General features: G+C 43.6%; 1 protein-coding gene across 1 annotated transcript; it reads left to right on the top strand.

Annotated features, from left to right (window-relative positions):
• The first annotated feature begins 2727 nt into the window (after positions 1-2727).
• Positions 2728-18163, top strand: LOC139457899 (nonsense-mediated mRNA decay factor SMG9-like). The gene is made up of 13 exons (XM_071239242.1): positions 2728-2890; positions 4305-4388; positions 5271-5502; positions 6413-6507; positions 8378-8490; positions 9588-9699; positions 10477-10572; positions 12866-12951; positions 13392-13489; positions 13920-14027; positions 14732-14845; positions 15015-15147; positions 17212-18163. The coding sequence occupies exons 1-13, from the start codon at positions 2822-2824 to the stop codon at positions 17288-17290; spliced, it is 1419 nt and encodes a 472-aa protein (XP_071095343.1). The 5' UTR covers positions 2728-2821; the 3' UTR covers positions 17291-18163.
• Positions 18164-19335: the final 1172 nt, after the last annotated feature.

Genomic DNA, 19335 nt, shown 5'->3' with positions numbered 1-19335 from the left:
GTCTTTGCTAGCTATCAGCCTTGTTGAACCAGTTGTCATACCTTTGGGTGATAGTACAGATTCACTCAAGAAATCATCTATAGAAAAAACAAATACTTCTTGATTCCAAAACCGCAGCCTTCCAATACTCATTCCGTTTCTTAGCTTTTAAATATTCCATCATGTATCCAAGCAAATAGAATGCAGTATATATTCTAAATTGCTACCCTATCAACGCATATGTCAATTAAGTACAATAACAGCAATAGTTTGAGACCACCCCCAACTCGGGTGACATTTGCACCTGTGAGAATGCACGGGAGGGTGTGAGGTCATCACCGCAGGACAGGTGTTAGGTACTTACCTCAGGCTATAGGCCGTTTCATACATGCATGACAACACATGAATATTTTCTAAGTTTGTCATAATTTTACCTGTAAAAGTACTTTTTAAGGGTAATCACAGTGTCAGTTAGGAGAGGCTAGGATAGGTCAAGTTGCGTTACTTTAATATATGCTATTTTCATAGCCCTATGACTCGTGTTTATTAAATGAAGCCAGAAAAACATTTTTCTTACATTTCCGACAGTACTTTAGTACAAGCAGTCACACATACACACACACGCGCGCGTGCATGCACGCCGCTATATATGTGTGTTATAGTGCAAACCATTTCAATACTTTTATTTAAAATAGTGCAAACTATTTATAATAACGTGTACCGTTTCCAAACCATCAACAATAAACATGGCTGCTGTCGTCTTAAACTTCACCCCTGAGTTTTGTCATCCGTCATCACCCTGAGCTACCATCCGAGGGCAGAAACTTACGCCCTTGGACATGTGCAACAATCTTGGACGCGACGTTAAACCTCATTTCACCTCCCCTCACCATGGCATGACATAGAGGGTTGTGGTAGTGTAGTCCACCAAGGCCCATAGCCATGTGCAACTGATATTTGCCATCCTCTCTCACTTGGAGTGGAAAGGTCTGTTTTATACGGTGGCCCATAAGGGACATGGAGTCTGTTTATCCATATTTTGATATTTCACGTACTGTTATCGTAACCTTTTGCAAATAAACACGATTTGTCATACAAATATGTGATAAATCATGTATAAAAACAACTGAAAACATGGAAAATGTACTTTCAAGTAGCTATTGAGTCGCTGAAATGTGAAGCGAAAATGTCAAAAACTGAAATGAAAATGTCAAAAAACAGCGGTGTAAATAGTTTTCACCGCGGTGGTAATAGTTTTCTGTATTTTCATTTTAGTTTTTGACATTTTCGTTTTTGTTTTTTGACATTTTCATTTTAGTTTTTGACATTTTCGTTTCACTTTTCAGCGATTCAATATCTTCTTTACACATGATTTATCACATATTTGTAAGACAAAACGTGTTAATTTGCAAAAGGTAACGATAAAAGTAAGTGAAATATTAAAATATGGAAAAACAGACGCCATGTCCCTTATGGGCCACCGTAGTTTTAGGATGAGTGCTCATCGTAAATCTCAAATCAACAGCAAGAAGCAAACGAGGAAAAGGAGTCACACACTGCATTCAACCAAACAGCAAAAATCTTCACACATGGGGGCATTTCTGAGAATTGTCGATAACTAGACAGAACTGTTTAAGTTCTTGGCTGAACTAGAAATTTCATTTGGATGGGGGCGGTCGGGTAGTCTGGTGGTTAAAGCGTTCGCTCGTCACGCTCGTTCGGTTCGATCCCGACATGGGTACAATGCGTGAAGCCCATTTCTGGTGTCCCCCGCCGTGATATTGCTGGAATATTGCTAAAAACGGTGTAAAACCTTACTGACTCACTCATTTGAATGTGGGAATAAAAAAAAATGATAATCTCTTATAGCAAACAGGTTCTGTGAAACATAGGGTCTGATGTTGTACATGATCTGCATCTGTGATCTCACTTAATTGTCGACCCGTGAAGATTCCAGGGTAGAATAGGTCTTCAGCAACCCATGCTTGACGTAAAAGGCGACTGTGCTTGTCGTGAAAGGCGACTAACGGGATCGGGTGGTCAGGCTCGCTGACTTGGTTGATGCATGTCATCGATCCCAGTTGCGTGGATTGATGTTCATGATGTAAATCACTGGATTGTCTGGTCCAGACTCGATTATTTACAGACCGCCGTCATATAGCTGGAATATTGCTGAGTGCGGCGTAAAACAACAAACCAAACCAAACCAAACCAAACTTAATTGTCACTAGCCACCAAAACATTAGCCATGTACAAGCATATTTCAAGAGATTCAAATTTTATTCTACAAATATTCTGTTATTTAACAAATGAGTGTACCATATTGTGTTGTTAATTTGCTTTAATAATGTGTCTTAAAGATATGCCGAAAAAGAAAGAAGTGAATATTTTGTTCATTTTTTCACACTTTAAATAACCTAAATCAGAATAAATAGTCTACTAAAATAGAGTTCTTTACTTTAAAGATGTAGTGTTAGGTAAAAACATTCCAAAATGTACCTACTTCATTATATATTTAGGTTGTGGGTCATGCTCAAACGAGATATGCTGGAATTTCATTCCTCCGTGGCGGCCATATTGGGTGTTTTTGGGTGGCATCACATCTGAAAATATTTGGTATGCTATTACCTACAACTGTGCAATGTTCTATTCTTTTGTCACAAAGTGCACATTTTTTCCAGATACGGCTTCACGAGAATTAACCGTTTCGTTTTAATGTTTGGTCATACTTTTTGATTAACTGTACTTTTGGTGTTGCAGACGAAAGTGTGAAAAAGAAAATTGGAGCACGTCAATATCTGAGCTCCCGAGGGTTAATATTAATCTCTGTCAACTGACTTCGATGTCGGACCCTTTAGATCGAGACAGAGGAGGAAGACGCCGCAGAAGACGAGAGAGACCCGGAAGAAAAGTATGATATTTACCGCTTGTCCTATTTTCGATCACTAATGGCATACGCACAGCTGCTTGTCTTGCGCGTTATTAGCAATTTAATATTGTATCATGTCATCCTTATGTTAGCGGTTACAATTTAATATCGTTTACAGCCGATGTTTTAAATTGCAAAGAATGAGTTGTAGAAACGGAATCGTATTATTTTGTATCAAGTCCACGCCATTTGAACAGTTTGGAAGTATTTTTCCAAGGTCCTTGTCACACCCTCATTAAAAAAAGTCTTTACTTTTCTGTATTCTGTATCTGGTATCTTTGTACTTGTAAAACACACTGCAGAAATCATCAACCGCAAACTCTACAAATTGTCCACATTTGTAATATTGTAAAATAGATGTCAAACCCATATATGTGATCGATGCTGCTCAAATGTATGTTATAAAACCACAAATATATACATTGAAAATGTCTTCACTAATACAGAGAATATGTTTACTTGGTCTTCTTGGACAAAATCTTCACAGACATGTTACAACATCAGTATCCCATGCCAGAAATCGCAAGAAATTCTGTTATACATGTTTCACTCAGAATCCCTACATGAAGATACAAGTTGTTGAAATAAACATTATGAATGATGTACAATGTCAGTATTTAAGTCTTAATGAATCAGGTTGTGAGATTCGAGGATTTGGTTGACTGTGTGTTGCTAACAACTCAGGCTGCGACAGGTAACTTGGGTACTACTAGGGTCTGTTGGGTACTGAGTAGGACCCATGTACCCAAAGGACTACTCTGTAGGTACTGGGAATCGAGTCCAAATTTACTACCCGAGTACCCACCCACCTATTATCCGACCCTACCTGGGTACCCGCTGTAGGCCTCAAGAGATAGGTACAAAATGTCCAATTGGGAATAGTTTGACTGTAGCCCTGGACAATCTGTATTTAGATACACGTATAAAATGATCTGGTCATGCATACACTGAAGTTGACTGAAGTTTTATCTTTATTCAAACATCGAAAGTCAGAAGGAATATGCGCAAAGTCAGAAAGAAATGTACAGGGGGCTGTCTTGGCTCATTGAAAGATGTGTCTGGAACCCCATGCAGGGCAATTGGAGTCCATTTGTCCAAGGTTTAACCATAGCTTTACCCCCTCATACCCCTCTTGATTCTAAACCCCAAAATTTTAAAGATAAGTTTAACCCCTCATATTTCCTGCAATCTAAACCACAAGAATTCACATCGGACATCCAAGAAAGGGTACATTAGTAGACATTTTGCTGTTTTGTTTCTTACACATCAAGCCTTGAACTTAATGACTCATTTACTTCATATTTATCGATTCTTGTAATCCCCTCATAAAATATGTAATGATAATTGATAGCCTGGTTCCTAATCATATGTTCAATGTCATTATGCTGCCTTCCAGGAGAGAGAGCGTGAACCGGACCAGTCACCGACTCCCAGTAAACCTCCCATCATCCTCGGACTGGTGAAACCAGCTACAGAACAGGTACACTGACAAACAATCTTCATCTCAGTACTCTGAGACTCTAAGTTTTTATCAGAAAACATAAATATTAATTTCAACTGTCAAGTGTCCTTTCAATTTGCTTGTCAATTTTTATCACAATTTCCAAACCAGGACAAGAATTCAAACGTAGTGTATGGGTGTTTTTTATGCCTCTGTCAGTACTATTCTCTCTTGATAACAGCAGCCTCAACGTAATCAAATCTGAGCCATACATTCCAAATGTTGATATATTAGAGGGAGGTGGGGTAGCCTAGTGGTTAAAGTGTTTGCCCATTATGCCGAAGTCAAGGGTTTCGATTCCTTACATAGGCACCATTTGTAAAGCGCATTTTGGGTGTTCCCCACCATAATATTGCTGGAATATTACTAAAAGCGGCAGTATTAAATCCAACTAATTCATTAGAAAATGTTGAATTCATCACCACTGACTTGTTCAAGGAGTCATTGATCTGAATCTGAATCTGAAGTGCAGCATGACAAATAAGTAAGTGAGTTGGGTTTAATGCCGCTTTTATCAGTATTCCAGTTATATCACGGAGTGTCAGCTTAATTTGGGAGGAAAACTCGAAGTGATGCAGGTGTCAGACATTTACCACTTCGTTGAAACCCACGAGCTCGGGTATGGTGCTGACAAACCTAGAAACATAATCAGGGCGAACCGGGATTCAAACCCACAATCATAGGTTTCTGATCATAGGTTTCTGGCGTGCCTAAGGGACGCAGCTCTGCACAGCGAATCCTGGAGCCTTAAACAACTGGGTCACCTGTGTCACCTGTGCCCCCCCCCCCCACACACACACACACACTATTGTTTCAGTATGTTAAAGCAAGAGCACTATTTGAACTACTTGTCTACTCCAGGCTACAGGAGGGGGTACAGTCATGCAGGCAGCCAATCTCTCCCAGGGGGGGATAGTCAACAAGCCCCAGGAGAAACCCATCGTTGTGCTTCGGTCTCGAGATGAAAACAGACCAGCACCTACCACCACTACCACCAACCAGGCTACCACAACAAACCAAGGGGAGACAACTGTGGGGCCTGCAGCATACCAAATTCAGCGGCATTCCTCTGTGGGACATTTAGCTTTTGAAAGTGAGTTCTCGTTGAAACAGCTTCCACAACTCTGTCAATACATCACAGCTCTGTAGATACATAGAGAATATTACACTCATTCTGTAGGTTTAGAATCAAGCAATGATCGAAGCATCCAAAGCGAGTCTAGATATCTGTCCAGATAGTTTAAAACTGACTGCATTTCACCACACTTACAATGAGTGCTGAGTGCATTTCTTGGTTGATATCGTGAGCAACATGTGCCGCAGCGTTGTGGCTGATTTAAATGACACACTTCACTACTACACTGCATGTTAAAACATGCACTTGTTGTTACCCTGCCTCGCGCTCTGCATGAAGGGGACAAAACAAGGACTGATCGGCTTGGAGAAGTCTGTGTATACTGTTTCCATGTTAAACCTTGGCATGCCAGATCTGTGTACGATATGTTTTTTCACAACCGGAACAAAAGGCAGAATGGTTTCGATCACATGCAGCCGGATACAATGAACGTAATTATTTTACAAATACACACACATGTACTTCAACTGGGAATTAAATCTCATCAGTTTATTTGTCACTTTATTTGCTTTAACACGCTTTTAAGGTGAAATTCCATGCATTTTTGGGAGCCAAGGTTTACCCCGCGGTGCATCCGAAGTAGCGGTACATCAAGGAGCGTTAAGTCGAGGGATCACTGTATTTATAAGGCCAACATTAGTTCAGACTAGTACAAGCAGCCAGACGCACGCATGCACACACGCACTCTCAACCACACACTCACACTTGCACACACCCACGCACGCATGTACACTTAATTGAATGTGATGTTAAAACCATTTTCACCTCACCCAGAAGGTACAATCTAGATTTGTGTAAGATTGCACCTGTAGCTGTCAGCCATTGTCTAGCAGACAAGTGTTAATATCTAGCACTGTTTGTGTTACAGACAGCTCCCAGAACCGCCTGGCCCCGCCCCCTGAGATGAAGCACTGTGTGAAGGTGGTGGACGACTCGTTCCGCTGGTGCGATGCAGGAATAGAGGTACATATAGAGGACATAGGCACAGGAGCACCGGGATTGTACTCACAAATACAAGATTGTGATCAGTAGGGCTGTTACGATTCACTTGTGTATTCGGTGAATCGAACCGTATCCATTTATGAATTGAAATCATTATTCATGGCTACGAGAATCAAATATTTATGAATATGCAAGCATGTGCATTTACATAAAAATACCCATTAGAACATAATATATGCATAGATTTAAAAAACACACACTCTTATACTATTTAATTTGACAACTGTGGTCACTGGTCACTGGTCATTGTCACATTTGAGCAGATACTAGTACCTGGATAATTTCTGTTGTTATTGCTTCACTGAATATAACAAATAAAACATCAGCTGCTGACTTGTTATTGTTTTCCTGAATTAATATTCGTATTCGTTACCCTATATTCGTAATACGAATCATATGCGCCTCATAGTGTATTCGTTGCAACCCGAGTGATCAGCAATTCCTGGATTTAAACACACATTCCTGACATGCCTAGGGTGCGCCTTAAACATGCTGGCCGCTGAAGCCCCCGTAATGTTTCTTGGTTCTTGGCAGTGTGTTTAGAATGTGTTCCTGCATCCTCTCTGTTTGTGGTGTTGTCAGTACTTGGCAGTGTAGAGTGTGCATCCTCTCTGTTTGTGGTGTTGTCAGTACTTGACAGTGTAGAGTGTGCATCCTCTCTGTTTGTGGTGTTGTCAGTACTTGGCAGTGTAGAGTGTACATCCTCTCTGTTTGTGGTGTTGTCAGTACTTGGCAGTGTAGAGTGTGCATCCTCTGTTTGTGGTGTTGTCAGTACTTGGCAGTGTAGAGTGTGCATCCTCTCTGTTTGTGGTGTTGGCAGTACTTGACAGTGTAGAGTGTGCACCCTCTCTGTTTGTGGTGTTGTCAGTACTTGGCAGTGTAGAGTGTACATCCTCTCTGTTTGTGGTGTTGGCAGTACTTGACAGTGTAGAGTGTGCATCCTCTCTGTTTGTGGTGTTGTCAGTACTTGGCAGTGTAGAGTGTACATCCTCTCTGTTTGTGGTGTTGTCAGTACTTGGCAGTGTAGAGTGTGCATCCTCTGTTTGTGGTGTTGTCAGTACTTGGCAGTGTAGAGTGTGCATCCTCTCTGTTTGTGGTGTTGGCAGTACTTGACAGTGTAGAGTGTGCACCCTCTCTGTTTGTGGTGTTGTCAGTACTTGGCAGTGTAGAGTGTACATCCTCTCTGTTTGTGGTGTTGGCAGTACTTGACAGTGTAGAGTGTGCACCCTCTCTGTTTGTGGTGTTGTCAGTACTTGGCAGTGTAGAGTGTACATCCTCTCTGTTTGTGGTGTTGTCAGTACTTGACAGTGTAGAGTGTGCATCCTCTCTGTTTGTGGTGTTGTCAGTACTTGGCAGTGTAGAGTGTACATCCTCTCTGTTTGTGGTGTTGGCAGTACTTGACAGTGTAGAGTGTGCACCCTCTCTGTTTGTGGTGTTGTCAGTACTTGGCAGTGTAGAGTGTACATCCTCTCTGTTTGTGGTGTTGTCAGTACTTGACAGTGTAGAGTGTGCATCCTCTCTGTTTGTGGTGTTGTCAGTACTTGACAGTGTAGAGTGTGCATCCTCTCTGTTTGTGGTGTTGTCAGTACTTGGCAGTGTAGAGTGTGCATCCTCTCTGTTTGTGGTGTTGTCAGTACTTGGCAGTGTAGAGTGTGCATCCTCTCTGTGTGTGGTGTTGTCAGTATTTGGCAGTGTAGAGTGTGCATCCTCTCTGTTTGTGGTGTTGTCAGTACTTGGCAGTGTAGAGTGTGCATCCTCTCTGTGTGTGGTGTTGTCAGTACTTGGCAGTGTAGAGTGTGCACCTGCATCCTGTGTCTGTTTGTTGTGGCAGATGCTGCTGGATCAGACTGACTTCCTCGTGGTAGGAGTTCTCGGGCCACAGGGCAGCGGCAAATCCACCATCCTGTCCCTCCTGGCGGGTACCTCCCCTCAAGATTCGTACAGGTAACCTAGTGTTGTGATGAGAGTTATAATACGAGTGTCCTTGTATTAGGGGTGTGCTTGTCATATTAGAGTAACATGAGGGGTGTCCTTGTCACATTAGAGTAACATGAGGGCTGTCCTTGTCACATTAGAGTTATATTAGGGGTGTCCTTGTCACATTATAGTTATATGAGGGGTGTGCTTGTCATATTAGAGTTATATTAGGGGTGTCCTTGTCACATTATAGTTATATGAGGGGTGTCCGTGTCACGTTAGAGTTATATTACGGGTGTCCTTGTCACATTAGAGTTATATGAGGGGTGTTCTTGTCACATTCGAGTTATATGAAGGGTGTCCTTGTCACATTCGAATTATATGAGGGGTGTCCTTGTCACATTAGAGTTATATGAGGGGTGTCCTTGTCACATTAGAGTTATATGAGGGGTGTCCTTGTCACATTAGAGTTATATGAGGGGTGTCCTTGTCACATTAGAGTTATATTAGGGGTGTCCGTGTTACATTATTGTTATATTAGGGGTGTCCTTGTCACATTAGAGTTATATGAGGGGTGTCCTTGTCACATTAGAGTTATATTAGGGGTGTCCGTGTTACATTATTGTTATATGAGGGGTGTCCTTGTCACATTAGAGTTATATTAGGGGTGTCCGTGTTACATTAGAGTTATATGAGGGGTGTCCGTGTCACGTTAGAGTTATATTAGGGGTGTACTTGTCACATTAGAGTTACATTAGGGGTGTCTTTGTTACATTAGGGGTGTCCTTGTCACATTAGAGTTACATTAGGGGTGTCCTTGTCACATTAGAGTTATAATAGGGGTGTCCGCGTTTCCTACTCTGGTGGCGTCACAGGTTTGCCTGGTTCTGATCACCTACATGCCCCTGTGATATAGCTGGAATATTGCCGAGTGTTGTGTTAAACATCAACCAAGAAATGACACTTGTGACACTTCATAAATATCACAGTAGTGATTTGTTTCCATCAGATTTAGATGCCAAGTTAATATGTCATCTGAACAAATACCATAAATATATAATCGTCATCATCCACATTGCGATTCCAGCAAAGTAGTATCTCCGTGCTGTGTGCTTGACTTGCAGGAGCTACGTGTTCCAGCCACAGACGAAGGAAGTGAAGGAGAACGGGGCACATCAGACAAATGGCATTGACATGTACGTCACTCCCGAGCGGGTCATCTTCCTGGACACACAGGTACACTTCTACAGTGGTCAATATGAAGGGGTCCTTGGCTGCTGTATCAAACTGCAATTTAGTCCAAACCCGCAATGCTGTTAGATGGAGTAGGTGTAGCCAATAATAGCCCATACTACAACACTGCAAGCTACTGAAAACAATGCTAAGTTCGGGCTGCTCAACTCAGAAGTATTTGGCACAGACTGATATATTATTTGAATCTTAAGCTTCACCATTAGGGTTATGACAGGGATTCCATGGATAATTCTGAACACTTTTACAGCTCATGCCCTCCCAGGGTTAAATAGGATCAGATTATTCGTGGACATAGAATGTAACATGTGTTCCATCCAACATGAAAGGACATCGTACAGGTTATTCCTCTTAGTCTGTGTCTTCATGGGGATATGAGGGCACTTTGCCAGCACCATGTGCCTGTCATAACAGACAAGTCTGCAGGTCTGCAAGTCCCACACTAGTAAAAGTCAGTCAGGACTGGTGTCATTTCCTTGTGAAGTATAACTTTAATCATTAGGTAGATGGCGACTGAGGCAGATTGTTTTTGCAGATTGGTGAAAGTAGAAATCATGGTAGTGGCGTAGGAAGAGAATTTATGGATGTCAACTTCTTTATTATGCGGAACACAACATTTCAGAGTATATACTTACTCCTTCAGGTATACTCCAAAACATTGTGTTCCTCATATTAAAGAAGTTGACATCCGTAAATTCTCGTCCATATGTGTATCACTTCAAAATGCCTCTCAAAAACTTTTTATCCCTGTTTCATCACCAGCCAGTACTCAGTGCCTCCATCCTTGACCAGATGATACACCAGGACAAGAAGTACCCAACAGAGTACACCTCCGTGGAGAACTGTATAGAGATGCAGGTAAGGATGTCACAGAGTACACCTCCGTGGAGAACTGTATAGAGATGCAGGTAAGGAGCTCACAGAGTACACCTCCGTGGAGAACTGTATAGAGATGCAGGTAAGGATCTCACAGAGTACACCTCCGTGGAGAACTGTATAGAGATACAGGTAAGGATCTCACAGAGTACACCTCCGTGGAGAACTGTATAGAGACCTCCGTGGAGAACTGTATAGAGATGCAGGTAAGGATCTCACAGAGTACACCTCCGTGGAGAACTGTATAGAGATGCAGGTAAGGATGTCACAGAGTACACCTCCGTGGAGAACTGTATAGAGATACAGGTAAGGATCTTACAGAGTACACCTCCGTGGAGAACTGTATAGAGATGCAGGTAAGGATGTCACAGAGTACACCTCCGTGGAGAACTGTATAGAGATACAGGTATGGATCTCACAGAGTACACCTCCGTGGAGAACTGTATAGAGATACAGGTAAGGATGTCACAGAGTACACCTCCGTGGAGAACTGTATAGAGATACAGGTATGGATCTCACAGAGTACACCTCCGTGGAGAACTGTATAGAGATGCAGGTAAGGATCTCACAGAGTACACCTCCGTGGAGAACTGTATAGAGATGCAGGTAAGGATCTCACAGAGTACACCTCCGTGGAGAACTGTATAGAGATGCAGGTAAGGACCTCACAGAGTACACCTCCGTGGAGAACTGTATAGAGATGCAGGTAAGGATGTCACAGAGTACACCTCCGTGGAGAACTGTATAGAGATGCAGGTGAGGATCTCACAGAGTACACCTCCGTGGAGAACTGTATAGAGATGCATGTAAGGATCTCACAGAGTACACGTCCGTGGAGAACTGTATAGAGATGCAGGTAAGGATCTCACAGAGTACACCTCCGTGGAGAACTGTATAGAGATGCAGGTAAGGATCTCACAGAGTACACCTCCGTGGAGAACTGTATAGAGATACAGGTAAGGATCTCACAGAGTACATCTCTGTGGAGAACTGTATAGAGATGCAGGTAAGGATTTCACAGAGTACACCTGCGTAGAGAACTGTATAGAGATGCAGGTAAGGATCTCACTGAGTACACCTCCGTGGAGAACTGTATAGAGATGCAGGTAAGGATCTCACAGAGTACACGTCCGTGGAGAACTGTATAGAGATGCAGGTAAGGATCTCACATAGTACACCTCCGTGGAGAACTGTATAGAGATGCAGGTAAGGATCTCACAGAGTACACCTCCGTGGAGAACTGTATAGAGATGCAGGTAAGGATCTCACAGAGTACACCTCCGTGGAGAACTGTATAGAGATGCAGGTATGGATCACAGACTTAAACTACCCAACATTTAGACAACTGAAGTTTGAGCGCTCAAACCTGTCTAAACCATGACCAACATTCAAAGATCTTTAGTACTTAAAATGTTAAAACAATTTGGTTGTGATAACTGTATTTCACCAAACTTTCAAGAACTGATCATTTTGCACAGGCACCCTGCTCTGTGGCGACTCGAATCATGAACTGTGTGTCTCTGGCCAATTCATGCAGGACCAACTGGAGCATATTTATCAATTGCCTTGATAGTTCTTGCCCATGTTGAAGGGCCTATTCTGAGCAAACATAGCCCTGATCTAGACAAGTGTAATTTTATTTTATATGTTTGTCACATCATACAATACATTCAAGGTATAGAATAGCATATTGAATAAAACACAAATATTCCCAATTATAAACGAATTGATTATAAATACCGTATTTGACGTAATAAGCGCCCAGGGCGCTCTCAAAATTAGAAATAGGGAACTCTTATTAGAATATTATTTTGGTGAAAAAAAACAGAATTGAAAGATATATTTCATGGTTATGCTGACAGACGGAAATGTTTATGTGCGACAGATATATTTTTGCAGAATTTTATTGCCCATAATTAAGGGTGCATATAGCACACGAGTGCGTATTAATCGCGAATAAATAAGTCTTGTGTACATTGATCAATTGGAAGGGTGCTAATTGGGATTGTTCACCAGCCAATATATCAGCAAATGTCACCGTTGGCGCTTATTAGAGCAGGGCGCTTATTATGTCAAATACGGTATTGTTCATTCCACTGAAGTTGTTCAGTGTGGCCATGTCAGAGGACTACATTAGTCTTCAGTGTGGATTTTACAGGTCGAAACTCAATGGTAGGAAAAGAATTCTGTGATTGACAAGTGGTGTTTTGTTAACATTACAGTTTCGTGCCAGGTCAAAGACAAAGTGGTTTAAGATTGTCTCCTCTTGTTGCAGTCCCTGCAGATGGCAGCCTTCCTGATGACCGTGTGTAATGTGATCCTGGTGGTGCAGGACTGGTTCACTGACGTCAGCTTCCTCAGGTCAGTCAGTGTCAGGTGTGGCTGTGTGGCTGTGTGGCTGTGTATCTATGTAGCTGTGTTGGCATCTGTGTGCCAGCTTCCTCAGGTCAGTGAGTGAGAGGTGTGGCTGTGTTTGCATCTGTGAGTCAGTATCCTCAGGTCAGTCAATGAGAGGTGTGGCTGTATGGCTGTGTTAGCAACTGTGTCGTCAGCTTCCTCGGGTCAGTCAGCGAGAGGTGTGGCTGTGTTAGCATATGTGTGTCTGTGCATTAGTGTGTTGGTGTCAGTTTCTGTTTCAGTGTGTTAGTGTGTTGGTGTGTTGGTGTGTCAGTGTCAGTTTCTGTGTTAGTGTGTTGGTGTGTCAGTGTAAAGTGTGGCCGTGTGCCAGTGTGTGCTGTGTGCCATTGTTTGGATGTGTCAGAGTTTTGTCCTGTCTGACCTGTATCTCTGCTTCAATGTAGGTTCCTGAAGAATGCTGAGATGCTGAAGCCAGCTACTCCGTCTGGACACGAGGGTTCCTCACACCCTGAAGATGCTCCTGACTACTTCCCCCATGTTGGTGAGTCATCACTTCACGTTTAAGTGCTGTGCAGAGTTGCGTCCCTTTGGCACGCCAGAAACCTATGATTGTTGGTTCGAATCCCGGTTCGCCCCGATTATGTTTCTAGGTTTGTCAGCACCATTCCATGGGTTTCACTGAAGTGGTAAATGTCTGAGACCTGAATCACTTTGGGCTTTCCTCCCACATTAAGCTGACCCGCCGCGATATAACTTGAATACTGTTAAAATCGGCGTTAAACCCAACTCACTCCCTCACTATAATTGAGTAATGATTAGCTTAACACCATTTTCACTCATTTGTCAACCCTTGCTCAAGTAGGCAGCTTGTAGCACAGTTTAAGGATTTCACAATTTCACTGTGCTAGCACGTCCCTTAGTCCTGAGTCATGCTCCTTCTCTTGCAACCACTGTTTCACTTCCTGTTGCAGTGTTTGTACAGAACCGCGCTAACCGCGACGACTACGGCCTGGAGACTTACACGATGATGACGCACACACTGGGCAACACATTCGACATGACCAAGCTCAAGTGTACAGGTAGGATATATACATCCCATACCAGGGCTGGGCCGTGTAACTTGGGTTCTCAGGTTGGGTGGGTACTGAAAAGGACCTGGGTTCCCACAGGACTACCCAGACTCATGGTTAGTCATGTGATGTATTGTTTAAATCAAAAAAATGATCTAGAACTTTATGTTTGCACTACAAGTTACTAATGTTTGCATTTCTTTCTGACTATGCACCCATTCCTTCTGACTTTTATATGTTTGAATAAAGATAAACCTCATGACCAGATCGTTTTATATGTGTATCTAAATACATTTTGTCCAGGGCTACGGTCAAACTATTCCCAATTGGACATTTTGTACCTATCTCTTGAGAACTACAGCAGGTACCCGGGGAGGGTGGGGGAGGGGGGTACCAGGGTAGTAGATTTGGACTCGTCCCAGCCCTATGCCATACCATCAGTCACTATATTGACTCCTTCATCCTGGGTTTGTTTATGGAATAACATATTGTCATTTTTTGACCTAGGTATGAATAAATTAACGTATCATTAGAAAGTGTTTATGCTTTTTTTGTTGGCTTGAAACTACAGTTATTTATGTTCCCAAGTTCTTACATTATGACCTTTATAATGCTGCAAGTATTGTAAAACACAGCAGGTAAGCTGCAGAGCTTTTTAGCTCAAAGTCTTTCCACATTTGTTCCTGTTTGTGTGACGTGTGTAATCTGTGCAGGCACTGTCAACATGGTGCGTGACAACGTCATCCCCGGACTCACCTCCAAGACAGTCAAGTCAGACATGAACGTCTTCTGCATTCCCCAGATGGAGTACTACAAGCTGGAGCCAGGTGAGTGTCGTAACTCTTACTTAGTACTACAAGCTGGAGCCAGGTGAGTGTCGTAACTCTTCCTTAGTACTACAAGCTTGAGCACGGTGAGTATCGTAACTCTTCCTTAGTACTACAAGTTGGAACCAGTGGAGTATGGTAACTGTAACAGTTTACTTTACTTTTTCAGAGCCAATTCTCACCCTGCTGCCAGAATACCGAGGCTTCCCAACGTTCATCGCCCTGGTGCGATCTCTGCGGAACCAGATATACTCCTTGCCACGCCACCTCCTCACGCACACTACGCTGTCCGAGAAAAACTGGTGAGCAGGGAATTGTTGTTACTACCCCGATATCTTGGGTATGGTTCTCTAACTTCATAAACTCTTGGGCATGCTTCTCTAAAGGCACAATCTGTAGGGCATTGTTCTCTACAGGCACAGTCTGTAGGGCATCGTTCTCTACAGGCACAGTCTGTAGGGCATGGTTCTCTACAGGCACAGTCTGTAGGGCATGGTTCTCTACAGGCACAGTCTGTAGGGCATGGTTCTCTACAGGCACTGTCTGTAGGGCATGGTTCTCTACAGGCACAGTCTGTAGGGCATGGTTCTCTACAGGCACAGTCTGTAGGGCATGGTTCTCTACAGGCACAGTCTGTAGGGCATGGTTCTCTACGGGCACAGTCTGTAGGGCATCGTTCTCTACGGGCACAGTCTGTAGGGCATCGTTCTCTACGGGCACAGTCTGTAGGGCATCGTTCTCTACGGCCACAGTCTGTAGGGCATCGTTCTCTACGGGCACAGTCTGTAGGGCATGGTTCTCTACGGGCACAGTCTGTAGGGCATGGTTCTCTACGGGCACAGTCTGTAGGGCATGGTTCTCTACAGGCACAGTCTGTAGGGCATGGTTCTCTACAGGCAGAGTCTGTAGGGCATCGTTCTCTACGGGCACAGTCTGTAGGGCATCGTTCTCTACAGGCACAGTCTGTAGAACATTGTTCTCAATGGGCACATGTCAAAGGGAATTGGGTATCCATGGAAACAATATGTAGTGGATTGGTATCCATGGGCACACTTCATAGGGCATTGGTATCCATCTATGCAATCTATAGGGCATTGATATCCATGGACACATAATGCAGGGCATTGGTATGTATGGACACAATCTGTAGGGCATTGATATCCATGGACACAATCTGTAGGGCATTGGTATCCATGGACACAATCTGTAGGGCTTTGGTATCCATGGACAAAATCTGTAGGGCATTGGTATCCATGGACACAATCTGTAGGGCATTGGTATCCATGGACAAAATCTATAGGGCATTGATATCCATGGACACAATCTGTAGGGCATTGGTATCCATGGACACAATCTGTAGGGCATTGGTATCCATGGACAAAATCTGTTGGGGATTGATATCCATTGACACAATCTGTAAGGCATTGATATCCATAAACACCATCAGTAGGGCATTGTTCTCCGTTGACACAATCTGTAGGGCATTGATATCCATGGACACAATCTGTAGGATATTGATATCCATGGACACAATCAGTAGGGCATTGGTATCCATGGATACAATCTGTACGGCATTGATATCCATGGACACAATCTGTAGGGCATTGGCTCTCCATTGTTGCGGTCCACAAGGCATTGTTCTCCATTGACACAATCTGTAGGGCAGATTAGGTCCCCATCGCCCTTAGCTTGTTGTATGAGAGCCATAAGGATTGGGTGATCACTGGTTGATCTGGCTGAGCATTGTACCCTGATCCTGCTCATGGTGAAGAGTATTACTAAAAGGCTTGATGTGGCAGCGATATATTGTAGCTCTGTGAGTGACACAACACTACCTCAACCCCGAGACCCGTGAAGATTCCGGGGTAGAATAGGTCTTCAGCAACCCATGCTTGCCGTAAAAGGTGACTATGCTTGTCGTAAAAGGCGACTAACGGGATCAGGCGGTCAGGCTCGCTGACTCGGTTGATGCATGTCATCAATCCCAATTGCATGGATCGATGCTCGTGATATTAATCACTGGATTGTCTGGTCCAGACCCGACTATTTACAGATCGCTGTCATATAGCTGGAATATTGCAGCGTTAAACAACCAACCAACCAACCAACCTCAATCCCGAACTCACTCAGTATATAACTCGATGAAAGTATATAACAACATCAACTTTAATGTTTTACATGACAATGTGCAATTAAATTAATTGTCAGCTTTTGGTTTGCCTGACCCAGGTCTGTGGTGTCGACAATGTTCGCATCACTGACAACAGAATACTTGATGTTTCTGCATGGAAAAAAATCAAAGAGGTCCTAGTGCATTTATTGTTGTTTGTGATTTCTGACCACCATCTGTGTCCCTGTGTCTCCAGGTTTCACTATGCTGCCCGGATGTGGGACAGTGTGAGGAAGTCCCAGCTGCTGTCTGAGTACAACAGACTCCTGCCCTGAGACTCCCGCGGCAGACGGGGCAGAAGCTTGCCAGACAGTGGACGTCCGTCAGTTCAACCTGAAGCTCCAGACAGCAGATGTGCATCTGAAACTTGCCAGCTAGCAGACGTCTACCCTGAAGTTCCAGACAGCAGATGCATGTTTAAACTTGCCAGACAGCAGACATATGTCTGAAACGCCAGACAGCAGACATGCATCTGAAACTTGCCAGACAGCAGACGTCTACCCTGAAGCTCCAGACAGCATATGTATGTTTGAAACATGCCAAACAGCAGACATATGTCTGAAACTATAGACAGCAGACATGCATCTGAAATTTGCAAGACAGTAGACATCTACCCTGAGGCTCCAGACAGCAGATGTATGTTTGACACTTGCCAGACAAACTTGTGCATCTGAAAACTGACAACAACAGGCTCGTGTCTTAAACTTGCCAGATTGCAGACAGTTGTCCATCTGCTCTGAGACAGCAGACGTATGTCTGACAGGTGATGGTAAACAATATGGCAGTACACTGGGCGGTTGACTCTGGTTTAGTGGAGGAGGGTAGTTAGCCCCAGGACGTAAGGAGAACCCTAACATGTTAAAGAGAACTGATAGCTTCACTTAGCTAGCTGTGTTTGAATCTGAGGATATATAGAGTTTGATTGGAAATAAGGCTAAGCAACAGATAACAATATTTTGTAGGTATTATTTGAGTAATCAGTGCTTGAAATATGCTGTTGTCAAAGGTGAACCCAAAAGGGATACACTTGGCAACTGACTTAACTTACAATAATGACAGTGACATACAGATGTAGGAGACTGCAGGGCCCGACTATGCTACAACTGTTGACTTCCTGTGATGACATACAGATGTAGGAGACTGCACGGCCCGACTATGCTACAGCTGTTGACTTCCTGTGATGACATACAGATGTAGGAGACTGCACGGCCTGACTATGCTACAACTGTTGACTTCCTGTGATGACATACAGATGTAGGAGACTGCAGCGCCTGACTATGCTACAGAAGTTGACTTCCTGTGATGACATACAGATGTAGGAGACTGCAGCGCCCGACTATGCTACAACTGTTGACTTCCTGTGATGACATACAGATGTAGGAGACTGCAGCGCCCGACTATGCTACAGAAGTTGACTTCCTGTGATGACATACAGATGTAGGAGACTGCAGGGCCCGACTATACTACAACTGTTGACTTCCTGTGATGACATACAGATGTAGGAGACTGCAGCGCCCGACTATGCTACAACTGTTGACTTCCTGTGATGACATACAGATGTAGGAGACTGTAGGGCCCGACTATGCTACAACTGTTGACTTCCTGTGATGACATACAGATGTAGGAGACTGCAGCGCCCGACCATGCTACAACTGTTGACTTCCTGTGATGACATACAGATGTAGGAGACTGCAGCGCCTGACTATGCTACAGAAGTTGACTTCCTGTGATGACATACAGATGTAGGAGACTGCAGGGCCCGACTATGCTACAACTGTTGACTTCCTGTGATGACATACAGATGTAGGAGACTGCAGCGCACGACTATGCTACAACTGTTGACTTCCTGTGATGACATACAGATGTAGGAGACTGCAGCGCCCGACTATGCTACAACTGTTGACTTCCTGTGATGACATACAGATGTAGGAGACTGCAGTGCCCGACTATGCTACAACTGTTGACTTCCTGTGAGGACATACAGATGTAGGAGACTGCAGTGCCCGACTATGCTACAACTGTTGACTTCCTGTGGTGACATACAGATGTAGGAGACTGCAGCGCCCGACTATGCTACAACTGTTGACTACCTATGATGACATACAGATGTAGGAGACTGCAGTGCCCGACTATGCTACAACTGTTGACTACCTGTGAGGACATACAGATGTAGGAGACTGCAGTGCCCGACTATGCTACAACTGTTGACTACCTATGATGACATACAGATGTAGGAGACTGCAGCGCCCGACTATGCTACAACTGTTGACTCCCTGTGATGACATACAGATGTAGGAGACTGCAGGGCCCGACTATGCTA

Source organism: Haliotis cracherodii, unplaced genomic scaffold (genome assembly GCF_022045235.1).
Source record: "Haliotis cracherodii isolate W230 unplaced genomic scaffold, xgHalCrac1.p SCAF_12, whole genome shotgun sequence".
Classification (NCBI taxonomy): domain Eukaryota; kingdom Metazoa; phylum Mollusca; class Gastropoda; order Lepetellida; family Haliotidae; genus Haliotis; species Haliotis cracherodii.
Note: the sequence above shows the minus strand (reverse complement) of the source record. Positions and strands in the feature narration are given on the sequence as shown.

Coding starts and splice junctions, on each gene's coding strand:
- LOC139457899 (XM_071239242.1), top strand. CDS start 2,822: ATGTCGGACCCTTTAGATCGAGACAGAGGAGGAAGACGCCGCAGAAGA. Junction 14,846..15,014: donor GTACTACAAGCTGGAGCCAG/GTGAGTGTCGTA, acceptor TTACTTTTTCAG/AGCCAATTCTCACCCTGCTG. Junction 15,148..17,211: donor ACGCTGTCCGAGAAAAACTG/GTGAGCAGGGAA, acceptor CTGTGTCTCCAG/GTTTCACTATGCTGCCCGGA.